The sequence below is a fragment of the Pan troglodytes genome, chromosome 10 (genome assembly GCF_028858775.2).
Source record: "Pan troglodytes isolate AG18354 chromosome 10, NHGRI_mPanTro3-v2.0_pri, whole genome shotgun sequence".
NCBI lineage: Eukaryota > Metazoa > Chordata > Mammalia > Primates > Hominidae > Pan > Pan troglodytes.
Genome location: NC_072408.2, coordinates 8,239,841 through 8,260,493, shown reverse-complemented (window position 1 = coordinate 8,260,493; position 20,653 = coordinate 8,239,841). Strand labels below are relative to the sequence as shown.

Genomic DNA, 20,653 nt, shown 5'->3' with positions numbered 1-20,653 from the left:
ATCACTACTAATCCTATTTGACAGTATCAGGTTTGGTTCCTATTAGCTGAACCCATTACAAGGCATCAGTCATGGCGAAGGTGCTTACTGAATCTGGTGACCCTTCTACACAGTTAAGGAGGTCAAAGCCTTAGAAAAGTATACGTCAGAAATTTGAAAAATAAATAAATCATATGATCATTTGCATCTAATTACTACACGCTAATCTGTATTTTGTATACTATATATTAATCTACCACTACCTCTGACCAAAAGCAAAAAACAAAGCACCTCATTAAAAAAAAAAAAACAAAACAAAACCGGCCAGGTGTGGTGGCTCACACCTGTAATCGCAGCACTTTGGGAGGCCGAGGCGGGTGGATCACTTGAGGTCAGGAGTTCAAGACCAGCCTGGCCAACAACGTGAAATCCCGTCTCTACTAAAAATACAGAAAAATTAGTCAGGCGTGGTGGTGCATGCCCGTAATCCCAGCTACTCGGGAGGCTGAAGCAGGAGAATCACTTGAACCTAGGAGGCGGAGGTTGCAGTGAGCCAAGATTGTGCCACTGCACTCCAGCCTGGGTGATGCACTCCAGCCTGGGTGACAAGAGCAAAACTCCGTCTCAAAAAAAAAAAAACACCCCACATTATTTTATCCTGTATCTCCTAAATACACAAATTCTTACTACAAAGGCAAAAAGCTTAGGCATTCAAACCTAAAGTCTCAACTGCCTAATTTTCTTGTCTCTCAGTTCTTCTAAGCATTAATTTCAGAAAAATAAAAGCCTTTCCATCTGTGGGACATGGATTTGTATGTAGGAACACATCCCTCATCACTTCTAAGTGTTTTTCATTCTGATGGCACCACCATCACACAGGACAACATTTGTGAGACCCCACATTGCTGCCTCTTTATGAAAGGCACCCAGATGCCCAAGCTGCACTTTATATTGGATCCATGATTCAGTTAAGTGACCTGGAAACATGTCAATGCTGACCGGACATAAATACCCGCACGGCACTGAGAGAGCATCAAGTATGAATTGGTGACCGAAAAAGGTGACTGAAAAGGGAAAGAATAAGAATTCTTGTTATAAACATACAAACCTTTAGTATAAGTGTGGCTGGAAACACAGGCTTTGATACAAAAAATATTTCATATAATAAATATTAGGAACAGAAACTGCCCAAGTCCATACCCCTAATTATTAAATGATCTTTTATTGACTAAGTATTCAATTCTAATCACCTGTGTACACTTTGTCTTAGTCTGCTTTTTTGTGCAGTACAGAATTCAAATACGCTAGTCTGGAGATTTGAGATAAAAACCACCACAAAAACCACTTTGCTACTACCAGATTAATTGCTCTGAATTCTACACTGATCTTTTGGTTTGGAGTGAACTAAATTTGTAGTATAATTTTGCGTGAGGTCCGTATTTTACAAACCACAAAAAACATATTCAGGAAAACCCCTCAAAGGCCAGCAGGACACACACAGTCATTGCCCTGACACCAGTCCTGGCAGGAGGAATAAAACCTCGTTTATTCACACCAGCGGAGCTGCAGGAACAGCATTCGCCCAACTTGTCAAGTTTGTCTGTGGCAAACAGGTCACGCCAACTTCAATAAAAACAGAAGGCTTCTGTCTACACGGTTTCCTCTACCAATGGAAGTGAACAGAAAATGGCTACCCTACTGTTTTGGCCTCTCACTTCTGATCAAAAAACAATTAATTCTGGCCGGGCGCGGTGGCTCACACCTGTAATCCCAGCACTTTGGGAGGCCAAGGGGGCGGATCACAAGGTCAGGAGATCGAGACCATCCTGGCTAACAGGGTGAAAGCCCATCTCTACTAAAAAAATACAAAAAAATTAGCTGGGTGTGGTGGTGGCGCCTGTAATCCCAGCTACTTGGGAGGCTAAGGCAGGAGGATGGTGTGAACCCGGGAGGCGGAGCTTGCAGTGTGCCAAGATTGTGCCACTGCACTGCAGCCTGGGCGACAGAGAGAGACTCTGCCTCAATAAAAAAAAACAATTAATTCTGTCAACGTACCTTAACTTTCCTTTGTTTTAAATCAATAAACAGATCTATCTAAAGGCAAATTAGTAGTAATAACTAGTTGCATGGATATGTGGCTTGTTTCCTATCATTCCCCTCTTGGCTTTGCCAGCATGACACTTTTCCTTTCTAACTCTGTGATCACACTTTTCCGTGTTCTCCATCCTCTGTCATTTCCTCCTCCTCACATCTCACGGCATGGAAGCTCCTCTGGAGAAGCTAATCCAATTCTAAGGCTTTCACCGCCGCCTCCACAGCTTCCAAAGCTTTATTCCTGGCCCCAACTAGTTCTAAAAACCCAAAATTCTAATAACTTTTATTTAAACCACATCTTCCATTGATTAGTTTAGAATGAGACATTTTTAAGAATTCTTTATTTTAATGTATGTTAAATCTGACTGGTATCTATTATATTTTCTACAATTTTCCTGTATTCCGCAGTACTTCATAAATTTTTTTAACAGTTAAATAACTGAATTTAAACTCCCAACTTTAAAGCTGAGAAAAATCAAGGCCCAAACTAATTAAGTAACTTGCTCAAGTCCACTCTAAATGATATATCCTATGACTGCATTTCCCATTGTTCCCACCTAGATGGGAGGCTGAATGCTACGTGAAGGGCACTGAGCCATGGGACTGACAGCATTACAGACCACATGGAAGTAAACTGTTTTAGAGTACTGTTTCAACAAACTGCATTGAGCTCTGTTTGATACCCCATACTTGACAAAAAGATGAAAAGCTCAGATATCAAAATAGTCAAGATAGAAATGAGTCATTGCACAGTACACAGTTTAAAAAAAAAAAAGACTATATGTTTCACAAATTTATATTCTGAAAAATTAATGTTGATACCTTCACTCATTTTCCCTTGAAAACTCATAGCAGACAAAGAAGACACAGTATTGGCTACACAAAGTATACTGCAATAAGTGCTATTCAGGTACGCAGCCCCAAGGAACTCTTGGCCTCTGCAAACCTGATAAAGCATGGCAGTCAGCCAACCTACTTTGACCCCTTTAAGCCAACACATAACGTAACACTTCCTCGTTCTGGTATCAGAACTAAGATCAACAAAGCCTTATAACTCTATGTGAAAACCCTCACAGAAAGGGAGAATTCCTTATAGCTTTCTCTATGTGAAAACCCTCCTGGGCTCAAGTGATCCTCCTGTCTCGGCCTTCCAAAGTGCTGGAATTATAGGCATGAGTCACTCTGCCTGGCCACTGCCGAGGTCTTTATGCTTTCTTACAATTTCTGTCTTCACACACCTTGAGCTTCATTTTCATTTTGCCACTGTTGAAATATATATTCCATTTATTTCATTCCTATGCTCTTGACAGGGAAGATAGAAACAACCTAGATGCAGAATTCCACCTGCTCTATTATTTAGCAACATTGTACCAACAAGGAGAAGCAACAGACAAGCTCTTCCTTTTGTGATCTTTCTCTGAAATTCCTCACCTTTACTGAATAAACCTCAATTGATTTGCGAGTTTTGGCTGTAACGGCACTCTTACTGTAAGGTCTATGCCATACTATTATATTGAGATTGGATTCGTTTTTCCTGTTACATTAATGCCTTTTCATCTCCTGTTTTTTTTCTTGCATCTCATTCTTTTCTTCTTTCTAACATACATCTTTTAACAGTTCTTTCCATAGGGATCCTGGGTAGTAAACTCTCATTTGTATTAATCTGAAAGAAAAAGTCTTTCTTCTATCTTTACTGAAGAATGATGAGAGTTCAGCTTGGTACAGAATTCTGAGTTGCCAATGTTTTTCATTAAACTTTGAAGATTTTACGCTACCATATTCTCACTACTGTTGTTGCAACTGAAAAGTCTGATGTTGGCCTAATTGTTAATCCTTTACAGGTAATGTATTTTTTCTCCCCAGCAGGTTGTTTGTTTTCTTTTTTAGAGACAGGGTCTTGTTCTATTGCCCAAGCTGGAGTGCAGTGGCACAATCATAGCTCACTACTGCCCTGAAGCCCTTAGGGTCAAGGGATACTCTCGCCTTAGACTTCTGAGTAGCCAGGACTACATGTACACAGCACACCTGGTAAGTTTTTTTTTCTTGTTGTTGTTGTTGCCTGGTTAGTTTTTTGTTGTTGTTGTTAGTTTTGTTGTTGTTTGTGGAGACGCGGTCTCACTGTTGCCCCGGCTGGTCTCAAACTCCTGGTCTCAAGTGATCCTCCTACCTTGACCTCCTAAAGTACTAGGATTACAGGCGTGAGCCATCATGCCCAGTCTACCTGGCAGTTTTTAAGATTAGTTTATCTATGGTTCCACTATGCTGTATGTAGGTGTAGATATTTTCCTGCTCAAGAATAATTTGTTCCTGAATTGAAGAATCCATTCCTATCATCAAAATCAGAAAAATTCTCAGCAATTCTCTCTTAAGATTGCCTCCCATTCTCTTTATCCGCTCCTGAAACTCCTACATATAAGTTGGGCTCAATTTACATAGAGTTCTTTTTAATAATTTCTATCTTCCTATCTTTCCTATTGCTTGCTGGGTAATATCTCATCAGATCTATGTTCCAATTCACTAACTGTTCCTGCAGCTCTCTATAATCTGCAACTACACTAATATACTGAGTTTTCCATTTTAGTTACTATATATTTCATGTCTAAAATCCTGTTTTGATCATTTATAACCCGGTTGGTTTTATTTACAGTACCTTTGTTTTTTTCCTCGCGTTTTAAATCGTTTCTTTATGCATTTATTAATTATAATAGCTAATATTTACTGAGTGTTACTACATAGATAATTAACATTTAATTCTCACAACATTATGAGGTAAGGCTATTATTCTTCTCACAGATGAGAAAACTGAGGCAAAAAAGTATACACTCATACAGCAAGTGGCAGAGCCAAGATTCAAACACACTGTACTAAACAGCTAGTGCTAGCTGGGCACGGTGCCTCACGCCTGTAATCCTAACACTACGGGAGGCTGAGTTGGGAGGATCACTTGAGTCCAGGAGCTGAAGACCAGCATGGGCAACATAAGGAGGTTCTGTCTCTATAAAAATTAAAAATTAAGAAAATAAAAATTAAAAACCTAGTGCTACTTCAGCTTTTGCTCTCAATAGTCATGAAACAACATCCTAACAAGTCATATCTGATCATCCATTCTGGAGAGTGTGCCCATGCCTCTCAGTCCGTCCTTTAATCATTTAGCTTATACTCTCGTTCTATTATCCAACGTTCCTAAGGGTCTGATCACTCCATTTGTTCTTACTCCCATTATTGGTTCAGGGGAGATTACAATCCACAAGTGACTAACTAACGCAGAATTGTAAATTCATTCTAAGCAATGCTTTTACCTGTGGGAATCTACACGTCCTAGGTTGAGAGAATGTCCCTTCAGAGCAGTTATGTCTATTCAAACTCAAACCTGCATGATGAGAGACCCTTCTCCACAAAATCAAAGCCAAGGAGAATAAGTCAGTCTCTCATATTGCCACTAATACTGGTAGGAGGAATTTTTTTCTCGTCCGACCTTTCTCAGGATAGTACTAGATCTATGCGGAGGTCTTGGCTTCAGATCCCTGTCTCACTTAGGACCAAGGTCTATCTGTTGTCCACGTGTTATCGTTGATTCATGTAAAGTTCTACTCTTGTTTTGTTTTACTCTTTTTCCATTTATGTCCAATACCCATCCCTCCTTCAATATGCAGCTATTCTAATATGTTTTACTATGTTCCTGAATATGTATCTTAGAAACACAGAGGGTGATTTTTATATTCATACATGTTTTCAATGTATATTAATGCTACATACCTCAACCTGTTTTTTACTTTTAAAAAACGGGATGGATGCTGTTTTTTAAACAACACACTACTTGTAACAAGTACTGTAAAGTGAGCCGAGACTGCACCATCGCACTCAAGTCTGGGCAACAAGAGTAAAACTCCGTCTCAAAAAAAAAAAAAAAGTAAACATAGATAGTACTTATATCTATCCCTGCTTCTGCATCACTGCTTTTGACTTTTGTACAGTATTCCATGGTACATATCCACAATACTTTATTTATCCAACCCCCTAGTAATAAACACTTATGCTGCTTTTAATTCCTTCTTCCCACAAATAATACTGTGGTGAACATCCTTATACATGTCCTTTTGTGGACCAGCAGGAAAGTTTTTCTGGGAAATATACCAAGGAATGGGATTACTGAAACCACCTACGTCATTTGTGTTACTGTTTGCCCAAATCCTCACAAGCACTGAATGTTATCTCACATTCTAATTTTTATCAATTTGATGAACAAAATATAGTATTTCATCATCTTTGAAATTTGCATTTCTTTATTTACTAGTGAGATTGATGATATCATGGCATAGTTGTTAACCACTTAGGTTTCTTTATCTGTTAATTGTCTATTCAAATCCTTCCCTCTCCCTATAGTCTCTATTGATTTTCGAGCTTTTTTTTTTTTTTTTTTTTTTGAGACAGAGTCTCGCTCTGTCGCCAGGCTGGAGTGCAGTGGCATGATCTCAGCTCACTGCAATCTCCGCCTCCTGGGTTCAAGCAATTCTCCTGCCTCAGCCTCCTGAGTAGCTGGGACTACAGGCACATGCCACCACGCCCAGCTAATTTTTTTATTTTTAGTAAAGATGGGGTTTCACCATGTTGGCCAGAATGGTGTCGATCTCTTGACCTCATGATCCGCCCGCTTCAGCCTCCCAAAGGACTGGGATTACAGGCGTGAGCCACCACGCCTAGCCTCAAGCATCTCTTTTTTCTTCTTTATCTGAATCCTTACTATTTTAAGAGGCTCTAAAAAAACTCTTCTCCCAATCTCATCTGTTAGCTTTGCCAATGGTTTTCTTTCTTGAACAGAAATGCTTAAATTTGATGGAGTCATTTAAGTTATCTTACCCAATATATTCCTACTAAACATTTTCATTGATTAGCTTTATAGTTTCTCTTTAACACTGAGGTCTTTAATCCATCTAGAGTTCACTGTTTCATCTAGCATGAAGTAGGTGGCCAACTTTATTCTCCATATGGTATGTCAGTTTTCTCATACTTGCTTAATTTTGCACTAGTTTATGACTATCTCTCCACATAAATGTTTCTGATTTCACATTCCCTGTTCTTTTCATATCTGCTCCTTCCTGTGCTAGTTACCGCACTGTTCTGAGGTGCACTGTTTGGTTTCGTTTGGTTTACGACTCTGTATTTTCATGTCTCACAGGGCAGGGTTCTCCCATCTTCTCTTCTCTTTTTGTTTAATGTTAGAATAGCTTTATTCATCCATATACATTTTTAAAAATTTAATAGTGGTAAGATATACAGACATAAAATTTGCTATCTCAATCATTTTAAGTCTACAGTTCAGTAGTGTTGAGTATATTCACACTGTTGTACAACCAATCTACAGAACTCATTTCACCTTACAAAACTAAAATTCTATACCCATTAAACTCCACATTCTCTCCTTCCCAGCCGCTGGTAACCACCTTTCTACTTTCTGTCTCCATGAATTTGACTCTAGGTATGACAAGTGGAATCATATGTAGTATTTGTCTTTTTGTAACTCCTCCTTACAAAATTTAAAATAAAATGAATTCCTAAAAAATACTGTTTGTTTTTTTTTTTGTTTGTTTTGTTTTGAGACGGAGTCTCGCTCTTGTCACCCAGACTGGAGTGCAGTGGTGCGATCTCAGCTCACTGTAACCTCCGCCTCCTGGGTTCAAGTGATTCTCCTGCCTCAGCCTTCCGAGTAGCTGAGATTACAGGTGCGCACCACCGTGCCCAGCTAATTTTGTATTTTTAGTAGAGACGGGTTTTCACTATGTTGGCCAGGCTGGTCTTGAACTCCTGACCTCAGATAATCCACCTGCCTCAGCCTCCCAAAGTGCTGGGATTATAGGTGTGAGCCACCGTGCCTGGCCGACTGCTTGGTGTTTTAATTGGAAATGCAGAAGAATATATACATTAACTTCAGGAAAACTGATATCCCTGCAGGATTAAATTATACCATCTATTGACATGGAGTATCTTTTAATTTATTTATTTTTCCTCATATCCTTGGGTAGAGTATTAGGCTTTCTTGTTTTTTCTTGGGGAGTGGGGAACAACTTGAGGATGAAAATGACTATTTTTAAATATTTGATAGAAAATATCGAATATTGGGCTGGGCGCGGTGGCTCATGCCTATAATCCCAGCACTCTGGGAGGCCAAGGTGGGCGGATCACAAGGTCAGGAGATTGAGACCAGCCTGGCTAACACAGTGAAACCCCATTTCTACTAAAAATACAAAAAATTAGCTGGGCGTGGTGGCATGCACCTGTAGTCCCAGCTAGTTGGGAGGCTGGAACAGGAGAATCACATGAACTTGAGAGGTGGAGGTTGCAGTGAGCCAAGATCGTGCCACTGCACTCCGGCCTAGGCGAAAGAGCAAGAATCTGTCTCCAAAAAAAAAAAAAGAAAGAAAATATCAAATATTTTCTCCTCGAAAGCCATCTGGGCCTTAGGATTTGGGAGGGAAAAAGGGATGAGGTTGATTACCATTTCAATTTCTATAACGACTGTTGTTCATGTTTTCTCTTATCTGTTGAACTTCTTCTGTCATTTTATATTTTTCCAGAAACTTATTTCTTCTTGTTTTTCAAGCTTATTCGAATATAATTGTTTAGAGTTGTCTTACATTATTTTTAAACTCTGTAGTACTAGTAGTTACTTTCCCTTTATCATCTGTAAGAGCTGTTCCTGTCCTATTAACCTTTTTCAAATAACTACCTCTTGGTGTTGTTTTATTCTCTATTAATTTCTCACCTTATATTTATTATTCTTTATTGTTTTTGGATTAACTCTGTTTTTTCTAAGTTTCCTGATTTGAACACCTAGATTACTTGCTTTTCTTTCTTATTTTCTGATAAATATGTTAAAAACTAGCTATTTCCCTCTAAACACTGCTTTAGTTACACCCCACAGATTTTTTTCTAATTATGTCCCACAAATGTTTATATAGAGAGCTTTCACTGCCACTCATTTTTAAGTGTTCAAATTTCTCCTTTAACCCACAGGTCATTTTGGTAGTATGTTTCAAGATTATAGACTTATTTTGGTTTTCTGCTGCTGTTCTTTACTACCTTTATTACTACTTTACTATCTTTACTCCTGATTTCTAATTTTGCTGCATTAGGAGTGCAAAGTCATGTGACTTTGACTCTTGGGAATTTTAAAGTTTCCTTTATGACCCAGTACATGGTTAGTTTTTACGACTGTTCAGTAAGTTCTTGAAAATATTGTTTATTCTCTATGTTAGGACAAAATTCTATATACACATCTATGAACTTGAGCTTGTTAATGTTATTAAAACTTTATGTTGATGCTTCTTTGTTTATTTGATCAAATTCTGACAGGAGCACATCCAACTGACCAACTACAATTATTGATTTATCTGTTTCACCTCATTGCTGCTATATATACATTTATTTGTTTACTTATAGACAGAATCTCGTGCTGTCACCCAGGGGTATGATCTTAGCTCACTGCAACCTCTACCTCCTGGGTTCAAGCAATTCTCCTGCCTCAGGCTCTCAAGTAGCTGAAAACTACAGGCATGTGCCACCACGCCCAGCTCATTTTTGTATTTTCAGTAGAGACAGGGTTTCACTATGTTGGCCAGGCTGGTCTCGAACTCCTGAACTCAGGTGATCCACCCACCTCGGCCTCCCAAAGTGCTGGGATTACAGGCGTTGGCCGCCGCGCCCAGCCCGCTTTATGTATTTAAATGCCATGCTGTTAGGTGCATCAATCGGCACGGTTATATTTTCTTGATCTACTGTTTCTTTTCTCAGCATATAACATTGCTCTGTGTGCCTTAAAAGATAATTTAATCAATATTAACATAAATCATATTTGGGAAGGCCTATTTTCCTGATATAACTTTTATTTTTAAATTTATTTCTATCTCTGTATTTTTAACTTTGCTGTTACTTTCTGTCTGTTTAACTCTTGTTGACATTATATTTCTGTATCTTTTTAGCCCAACTGAGATTTATATTTTCATTTTGATCCAAGTACTTATTTGTATTTATTGACTTACCCATGATTTGTACTTATCTCAGCCTTCTTTTTCATGGTGTCCACATGCTATCACATTTCTTTCTCTCCCCTCCCCATTCTTCTCTATTCTCCACTGGGTAAACTGGGTTTTACTCTGACGGTTTGAAACTTATACATTCCATTCTGATTTTTCTAGCGTATTAAGAGCCATACTTATGCTTGTATTTTCTTAAGCTTATCATTATCTTCTTAAGTAACTGTATTTTCTTAAGCTTATCATTATCTTCTTAAGTAACTTAATGTAACTGCTTAAGCTTATCAGTATCTACATCTTCCCACAAACAAGACATTACCCCATCACCACCGTAAGCAGTGCCATCTCACCAGCTGGAGCTGGGGGAGTGGTTGTGGCAGGAAGCAAGCCTCCCAGATCAGAACGCCTCTGGTATGATCATCTGTACCGCTGCTAGAACAAATGCTCTGTCCCAGGTATAGAGAGGATGCTGAAAGGGGAAGGAGCACTCCAAAGCCAGTCTACCTTCACGAGCAGACTTGAATATCATACCAGTGTCACCCTGCAGCACCCACCCCAACCCCTACCCCATAACTCCTACAATCCACATACAACAGTGAGAGAAACACATTCATCTGAAAAAGATTCGAAGCCCTATCTCTTTTCATAGTACCCAGTCCTCTTTTATTCTGAGCAGCTGTTTCAGAGATTTAGATAGATATATACAGATATATTAATAGATGCAGATAGAGAGATAGATATAGATCATCAGCCTTTGTTTTATTTGCCACTGTATCCCCAGTGCTCAGAAGAGTTCTCAGCAGGTACTCCCAAAACCGTGTTGAATGAAGAGATCAATCAATACATCTTTCTCTTCTTTCACAATCTCGTCACAAAAGATGCCTATCTCTTTCTGAGGCTATGTAATTCCATCAACCTAAATCCTTTTCTCCTCTCTACCAACATGAATTGTTTCTTCTTCTCCCCATCTTTCTTTGTGGCTAGTCCTCAACCTACCAATCAAACAAGAGTCATGGTCGTCTATGCACATCATAATTAGCGAAGTCAGAAATGATGAATTCCAGTCCCAAAACTAATACCAAGTAGTTGTATAGGCCTTCAGCATGTCACTATATTCTCTCTGCACAGGGAGGAATTGCAGCGTTATGATCAAGAACGCAAGTTTGGGGGTTTGAATAGATCGGGCACTAGGTCATGTAACCTCAGTCTCTCTAAGTTTTAACTCCCCATCTGTAAAATGTTACAGCAATTCTTATTTCTTAGAAGGTTACTCTAAGAATTAACTGGGAAAATGAAAGTATACAAACCCTCCATGGTACAAGACTCAGGTTAGATATTATCATACATATTCTTTAAATTACGGAAAGACTGGATGATCTCTAAAAATGCCCTCTAGTTCTAAGAATGTATTACTAACTCTTACTATGCTGAAGAAGTCAGAACTCTAGCTTCAAGTGGCACTGGGCTGGGACTGCAAGCAGAGGGTGCACGTCAAACAACAGCATCCTAGCTCTAGTGCCTAGTGCCGAAACATCCTAGAGCAAGGGCAGGTCCTCACCTCGTGCTAGATGCTGATCTCCTGAGCACCTCCGAAAAAAAGAACCACTTCCTCTTACTATTACTAAGATATAGATTATATTCCTTACCTATAATAAACAGAATTCCAAAACACAATTTCACGGAGAAGGGGAAAAACCTGTACTACTTTGAAGCAGTAAGGTGTACATTATTTTGGCTTATTGATACAATCAGCTCTGCTCTGCACATTGAGAATTCATCCTGAAAATACATTTAATGGTAGGTCCCTAGTATAGCATCACGATTTTGGAACAAGAAAAGAACTTTAATTCTTGAGAATACTGTAAATGATATATCAAAAGTCCCAGTGTTACTAGTGAGAGTAGCCTCAAGTGCCAGTCAAAAGTGGTATGCTAATAAGCAGTTCACAAAATTCTCAATTATAAAAGCAAAACAACAATAATTATCTTGTCTAACCCATGCCATTACTATGAAGAGCAAATAAAACAATAAAGATCAAATCAAATCAAAGTGCTATAAACTGTAAGGTGTTTCAAAATTTTTTAACCCACTGAATTTAAATTTCCCTCCATGGCTGGACACAGTGGCTCCTGCCTATAATTCTTGTGCTTTGGGGGCTGAGGCAGGAGGACTGCTTGAAGCCAGGAGTTCAAGAACATCCTGGGCAACATAGTGAGACCCTGTCTCTACAAAAAATACAAATTAAAAAATCAGCCAGGAGTGGTGGCCTGCATCTGTAGTCCTAGCTACTCAAGATGCTGAAGTGGGAGGATCACCTGAGCCCAGAAGTTCAAGGTTACAGTGAGCTATGATCAAGGCACTGCACTACAGCCTGAATGACAAAGTGAAACCTTGTCGCAAAAAAAAAAAAATTAATTAATAAAAAAATGTCCCTCCATATTCAGATGAGAACAGAATTAAACACCTAGTCATAAAAACCTTAGGAAGTTGTTATTATCATTATCCTCATTTTATAGATGAGGAAATGGAGGCTTAAAGAAGTAAAGTAACTCCTGAACGGACGCGGTGGCTCACACCTGTAATCCCAGCACTCTGGGTGGCCGAGGAGGGCAGATCACCTGAGGTCGGGAGTTCGAGACCAGCCTGACCAACAGGGAGAAACCCCATCTCTACTAAAAATACAGAATTAGCCAGGTGTGGTGGCACATGCCTATAATCCCAGCTACTCGGGAGGCTGTGGCAGGAGAATCGCTTGAACCCAGGAGGCAGAGGTTGTGGTGAGCCAAGATTGTGCTATTGCACTCCAGCCTGGGCAACAAGAGCAAAACTCCATCTCTCTCTCTCTCTCTCTCTCACACACACACACACACACACACACAGAAGAAGTAAAGTAACTCCTCTAAGGTCACACAACTAGTAAAGGTAGAGGGCTGGTTTTCAAGCCTATGTCTGACTCCAAAGACCATGCTTTTAACCACTATATTACTAAATCCAGACCACCTCTGTGAAAGTCATCAGATTAAAAGAGATGGTTACAAAACAGGAGTGATTCCATATATACTGTACCTTGTATAACACCAGAGGGCCTCATTCCATGTACCCTGAATAGGGAAAACAAAAAACAAAAAAACAAAACAAAACAAAAAACAAACAGATCTTTTCACATGTAACTGTTTTCCTTAAAGGATTTTTAAAATTTTTTAAACTCCAGGCTAGGCACAGTGGCTCACGCCTGTAATCCGAGCACTTTGGGAGGCAGAGGCAAGAGGATTGCTTGAGCTCAGAAGTCCTAGACCAGCCTAGGCAACACAGTGAGACTCTGTCTCTGCAAAAAGTTTTAAAAATTAGCCAGGTGTGGTGGCACATGCCTATAAGTCTTGGCTACTCAGGAGGCTGAGGCAGGAGAAGCGTCTGATCCCAGGAGTTCCAGGCTGCAATGGGCTATTAATATAATCATGCCACTGCACTCCAGCTTGGGTGACAGAGTAAGATTCTATCTCTAAAAATAAAAATGAAAGAAAAACTCCATGCTCCATGTTCTTTTTTCATATATACTTATTTAGTAATCTGAGTGTTAGATCTTTTGAAGTCTGGATAGCTGCAGAAAAGAAGATGAAATCAACTAAGAGCAAATTATAGAAACACATGAAAACTTTCAAAGAGCTGGTATAAACTGCCTTTTACTGGGCTCTAACATTGGCAAGTTACATTGGAAAAGGTGACTCTTGTCAAGTGTCACCAGAGTAATTTTTAAAGTAATGCTAATAAATAGACATATTACATTCTTAAAATCATCCCAAATTCCAAAGAAAGTTAGCTTTCATTCTTTTATCTTTTATGATGAGATGGTTCTGTTTGAGCAGTGGCCCTAGTAACTTACAGAAATAATCACTGAGACTCAGCTACTCCTGCAATGGCTAAAAACTAAAAACCATTCATGAATGGCAACAAATACAATCTATTCTCTATGGTACAAGAAACCAATCACAAGCCCATCTGGGTGAGACCTGGCTAATAAGAATATTATTTGAGGGGGGTACAAAGAGAAGCATGGATTGCCAAGGGGGAAAAGTCATTTATTAGACTGTGACAAGCTTTTAAATGTTTGCATTATCATTAACCAACTGCTTGGTTCTCTGGTTTATACACCTGCCACCTCCATCCAAAGCTATTACAGTAGCAAACTTGGAAGTGTGGCTGACCTCTAGAACACTGGCGCCCTCTTCTGACCCTTTTGCTGTATTGCATGCACTCAAGCTACTGAAGTGAAAAACGATTAATAAAGCTATTACATTTTAAAATAAAGAGTGTAATTGGATTGTTTGTAACTCAAAGGACACACGATTGAGGGGATGTATACCGCCATTCTCCATAATTTATTTTCACATTGTATGCCTGTATTAAATATCTCACATACCCCCTAAATATATATACCTACTATGCACCCACAAAAATTTTAAAATAAAGCTATAAATGAATAACTTTGCAGGTAACATTATCTAGATGATTTCATATTTATAATTCCCTGAATAAACCTAAGTTTAGCTTAATAAAAGTAAGAAAATGCAGATCATCTAAATACTATGTTCTCTTAACATCTCAACAGTATATGCATTAGTTGATTTTATTAGAAGAATTATAAAATGATAACAATGACGAATGTACAAAGACTTTACTATGTGCCAGACACTGGCAGTAAATAAACGAGTTTAATTCTAACAACAAACTTATGAGTTAAGCACTACTATTCTCTTCACCTTACAGACGTGAAAAGTGAAGTGTAAGGAAGTTGAATACATTCCCAGGATCACGCGACTCACAGTAAGTGGTAAAGATGGAAGTCCAAACTCAGTAAACATGACTCTAGAGACAAAGCCTTAGCCACTACTGCATCTCATGATTTTATACCCAAATATCTCTGTGAGGTAGAATGGAGCTGACATCATAACAAAATGAAACATAACTAAAATAGAAAAAGTGTAAGTTATAAGAAAAATGACAAACATGTCAGCTAAAATCTCCCATTTTTAACAAAGCCCCAAATTGTACAGATAAAAATATTACATGAAACAGTTTCGGTTCCTTCTTCATTCTTCCTTATTGGAAGATTCTTGTCTTCTAAGACTATGAGGTTTTTATTCTTTCTTTTCCTCCTCATTCCTTTTTTCCACCAAATTATGTTCTTATTTTTCTTTAAAGAAAAAAAGCTAATCTACATCATATGCTTTATGTTTCTTCTATAAAGCAAAACTACTTATCTATTCTTAAATTACCGATTTCACTGCAACCTTTAAAAAATATTTATATTAAGACAGTAAATCCACATGGCATCATCAACTCTTTCTCTTCGATCATTGAAAGTAAGATAGATAAGAATCGATCTGGGATTATTTAGCAAATACACTAAATATCTATCTGAAGTCATATACCTATCTGAAGATGGTCGATACCTAACTGAAGTCATAGCCAATAGTCTAGATCATCTTCCAAGATTTCGAAAAACACTGCCCGGGCATGGTGGCTCATGCCTGTAATCCCAGCACTTTGGGAGGCAGAGGTGGGCGGATCAAGAGGTCAGGAGTTCGAGACCAGCCTGGCCAATATGGTGAAACCCCATCTCCACTAAAAATACAAAAATTAGCCAGGCTTGGTGGCGTGTGCCTATAATCCCAGCTACTCAGGAGGCTGAGGCAGGAGAATCACCTGAACCCAGGAGGCGGAGGTAGTGGTGAGCCAAGATCACGCCAAGCCAAGATCACGCCACTGCACTCCAGCCTGGGCGACAGAGCGAGACGCCATCTCAAAAAAAAAAAAAATTTTTCTAAAAACACTAACTTTATTTTCAAACAGGATATGAAGACACATTGTCTAATAATCTGTGGTTTAAAATTAGACTATCTAGAACTTTAACAGATTCCAGTTTCCTATATACAGTTATTCATAATATCACAACTTAAAGACACTTAAATGTACTCCAAACACAGTGTAACCAAGCTCATTGTCATTCATGACTAGAAAATTCACCAGGGGTTGAACTGAAGCTTCTAAATCAATGATTTCTCTTTTACAATTATCCTTTTATTTTTAATACTGTTAGAGTATACTTTGAAGTACAGACTTGGCGAAAGTTTAAAGAATTAAAAACATAAACTGCACCTGTTTTAACTTGTTAGATCTAAGAACAACTGAAACAAGACGGTTACATTTTAGCACAGTGACTGATCACGCTGCTGAAGAATTAATCATAACATTACTCATATTTCCCAATTCTAAACATAACAAAAACAGCACAGGTAACGCTTATGAAAAGGTGCCAAGAAACCAACTCCCCACAAATCCCAGAATTCTTTCTACCTCAGTCTGCAGGATGGCAGCCCTCTGCTCCTTAGCAGTCAAGGACTCCTTCAACACTTCAATGTGCTGTTTACTATCTGAGAACTGGTTTGTGAGTGTTTCTAGCTTTGTCTGCAGGGCGAGTAGTTCTGTGTCCTTTCTGGACAGCTCCTGTTTCACCTGGCCAATCTAGAAAAGAAGTAAAACACTTTAAGGAAAAAAGAAATAAAACAAACACCTCTTATCTGGATCTTTCACAGATCTGAGTCACAAAATATGAAACTAAATGCAGCACGAACTGTGTGATAGGTCATATTCATCTTTTTGCATGACATAATCTTGGATCTCCCCCAACCCTGAGCCAAAAAAAAAACACAACTTATTCAACCAATAGGGAAATGTCCAGTTTTCATTTATTGTGTCTTCTAAATATTCTTTGAAACCTCTTAGAAAGGGAATGGAGGGAAAGGAAATTCCAGTTCAATTAGATGACTATGAGACAGCAGTAAGCAACTGAACAACACTGTACTGAGGAAACGGTTTTCATTTTTCTAGGTGAGACCTCTTCAGAACATGATGGATCAAATGCAGGATGAGTGTAGATATAACACAAAAGGTTTTAGAAACCTCCTAGTACTATTTAAAATTCAAAATCTGCTGCCGTTGCGCTAATTTTTCACTGTTATCTTTTTCATTCTCAAAAGTTTGCATAAAATTCTTATCTTAAAAAGCCACTTTTAATGTTATACATAACATGGTTTTGTAAAATCCTATAATTTGATGTTATGTGTATTGATTAATTTCTCTCTTAACATTGAAAGTATTTTCTTTCTAACACCTTCTTTACATTCCTGTTTTCTAAGAATTTTTAAAATAGTTTTTTACCCTAAATGTAAGCCATGTAAACAGAAATTACATCTGCTTTTACATTATGTCTACCACCTAACAAGGAACTAAAAAAGATACTAATTATTGGAAGTATACATTTGACAAGTCAGTAATTTCGGTGTCACTGATGAAACAAAAAGTTATCTTTTCATTTTCAAAAACTTGAATGTATCTGAAGTATTGTAATTGTAATAATCTTAGGTATAAGCGATAAAGCTTTTGAGAACAATTTCCCATGAAGAAATAAATTTCACATTAATTAAAATTAGACCTTTGAGGAACACCAAAAATAAATTTCCAATGTAGCCTTCTGTTTCAAAAAAGATTAAGTATTTTTCTCATATGCATAAAATCTCTTCTTAGAGATATAGTTATTCATTCATTCAACAAATATTTCTGTATGCTTATTGTATACAAAGTACCTGACGATACTAAAAACATCAGTGGAAGATAATTTTAAACGGTGGCTATATTCATCCTGCAAAATAGTATGTACCCAAGAGTTAGCACACACTGTAACAACGTGGAGTCTTTTATGATATCCCTTCACCAATAAAAACAACCCATTAACACTATTCCATTCCCTAACACACTGATTGTAACAAAAACACATTTGTTGTATGAATGAATATTTTGGGGGATGTTCAAAGTGTTACCATTTTCTCAGCTAAAGAACTATGACTTAAAGATTATTCAAATTTCCAGCTACCTCTAATCACGTGGTCAAAAATAAATATAAAAATCTGTTTCGTCATCATCTGCATTATTAAGTAAGCTTCAAATAATGCTATATTGACCTTAAAGACTAAGAAAGAAAAGAAAATATTTTAAATGAAAAGCAGGGTTTAGGCCGGGTGCAGTGGCTCACGCCTGTAATCATAGCACTTTAGGAGGCCGAGGCGGGTGGATCACAAGGTCAGGAGATCAAGACCATCCTGGCCAACATAGTGAAACCCATCTCTACTAAAAATACAAAAATCAGCTGGGCATGGTGGCGCATGCCTGTAATCCCAGCTACTCAGGAGGCTGAGGCAGGAGAATCACTTGAACCAGGGAGTCAGAGGTTGCAGTGAGCCGAGATCTCACCACTGCACTCCAGCCTGGCGACAGAGCAAGACTCTGTCTCAAAAAAATAAAGAAAAAGAAAAAAAGAAAAGAAAAGCAGAGTTTAGAAGCACAAATTTTCCTTAAAGACTGAGAAGGGAAGAGATTATAAAGGGGAAGCAAATATAATACAAAGCTTAGGAGCACAAGGCTTTGCAGACATTCACATATGAGAACTAAGCTAGCTATGTGTCCCTGAATAATTACTTTCCTAATCAGTTTCCTAATTAGTAATAAGGAGAAATTATATGAATGCCACTGTACTGTTTATGGATTCAATAAAATAAAGCGTGAAATGTGCTTAGCCTGTTGTCTGACTCGATGCAGAAATTACTAATAGTAGCTATTTTAAAAAGGAAGTTATCGATCAACCTTCCCTCCAGCCAATATATGGTTTCCAGAAACCAAATTAGACCCTTTCCACCAAAATGTTTCCCTTTTTAATATATACTATGAAGTGGACCATAAACAGCAAATCTACAAAAGTAGCCCAAGTTTGGTTTTTTAAATGCTGTATTTTTTTATTCCAGTCTTAGCCACAATTAGTTTCAGAAGCAGTTTTTGCTGACACTTTGACAAATGTGTGCACAGCCTAGTATAGGTCAGTAAAGAACCTGTAAGCAGTATGTGGAAGAAGACTGCCTGTATAAAACCAAATCCTGCCTCTTACTAGCTGTGTTTTCCTAGGCACCATTCTGTTACCTCAGTTTCCTCGTCTATAATTTGGAGTTGATAATATGTCTAACTCAGCACCTTATAAAATGTTTATAGTAAGTGTGCAAGTGTTAGCTACTTTATTATTCAGCCATCCCTCGGTATCCATGGGTCCATGGGGGACTGGTTCCAAGACACACCTTGGATACCAAAATTAATGAAGGCTGAAGTCCCTGATATAAAATGATGTAGAATTTGCATATAACCTATGCACATCCTCCGGTATACTTTAAATCATCTCTAGATTACTTGTAATACGTAATACAATGTAAATATTTACAATGTAAATAGTTGTCATACTGTATTGCTTAGGGAATAATGACATGGGAAAAAAGCCTGTACATGTTCAGCACAGACACAACATCCATTTTTTTACCCTGAAAATAAAAAAGTTGGTTAAACACACAGATGCAAATCCACAGATATGGAGGGCCAACTGTATTTATTTTATTATTATGTTCTGAATTGAAATTTTAAGTTCATTAGAATATTGGACTAGATTTAGATACCTGAAATAAGTCTCTTAGTAATTTCAATTTACTAGATAAATACTTTCTATACATCTGTCCTAAAGAAAGTAACATTTGTGGCAAAATCACTCACTGGAGACTTAAAGATAATGTCTACATAAGGTAAAGCACTTTGCTCAAGAGTTCCAAATTCAAATAAACTCTAGGTGATAGGCCTAGAACAACTGCATATATTCTTGTACCTAGGAAGAAAAGAAGGCCGCCATTCATATAAACCAACAATAAGGGGTTGAGAAAAAAACAGGCTTTGAAATACCATCCACAGAGTGACAAAAGCAACAATAAAGTACCAGGTACAAGGCTTCCAGAACATGTGAAGGCTCACTGCACACAAAGTGACATGTGGGTCAAACTAGTGAACAGGAGTCAGTTAAAGAGCAGAGCAGGCTGGTTAGTGCTAGTAATGGGCAAAGCTGCCAACCATAGAGAATGAAAGGGTAAGCCACCCAGAAGCCATAGAGCCAGCAGGGTCCCACTGTGGGACCACCGCACACAAAGAGGTAAATCTTACGGCAAAGACCTCAGCCTGAAGACCAGCCGCTCTCTTTTTCAGCTCCTCCCATTGAGCCTCTTTCGAACTTAGTTCCTCCTTCAGTTGTTCTACCTGTCACGACATTATTATTCTTTTTCACTTATGTGTCAACTTAGGTCTTCTTCTTGTCTACTTTTGAGGCAGAATGGTAACTGGAAATAACAATAACTTATATAACACAATCAAATCTGTTCCCCTCGTTCCCCCTTCAAAGAGCCATAGGTAGTTTCTCTAAGTTCACAGGTTTTTTCCCCCCACAGTGGACTGGAATGTGCTAATCAACAAATGAAAAACATAAACACAGAGATCATACTGCACTATGTCTTGTTCTCAAATTAGGGTGAAAAATCCAAACTAACAGAAAGTTGGTTATGTGAGGCCAGGCGCAGCAGCTCACACCTATGATTATATCCCAGCACTGTGGGAGGCCAAGGCAGGAGGATCACTTG

General features: G+C 38.3%; 1 protein-coding gene across 50 annotated transcripts in view; it reads right to left on the bottom strand.

Annotated features, from left to right (window-relative positions):
* The window catches only part of ERC1 (ELKS/RAB6-interacting/CAST family member 1), a 536,900-nt gene that overhangs the window by 384,820 nt on the left and 131,427 nt on the right, over positions 1 to 20,653 (bottom strand). For 19 of the 50 annotated variants that reach the window (XR_010148221.1, XR_010148222.1, XM_054663959.2 and 16 more), the window contains exon 6: positions 16,458 to 16,625. Coding sequence is in view for 47 of the 50 variants with exons in the window: in XM_054663959.2 (XP_054519934.1) it covers positions 16,458 to 16,625 (168 nt within the window). In the remaining 3 variants the exon portion in view is untranslated. Of the gene's footprint in view, positions 1 to 16,457; positions 16,626 to 20,183; positions 20,277 to 20,653 lie in introns of all 50 variants that reach the window. The other 31 variants (XM_054663951.2, XM_054663952.2, XM_063786211.1 and 28 more) reach the window with 2 other exon arrangements.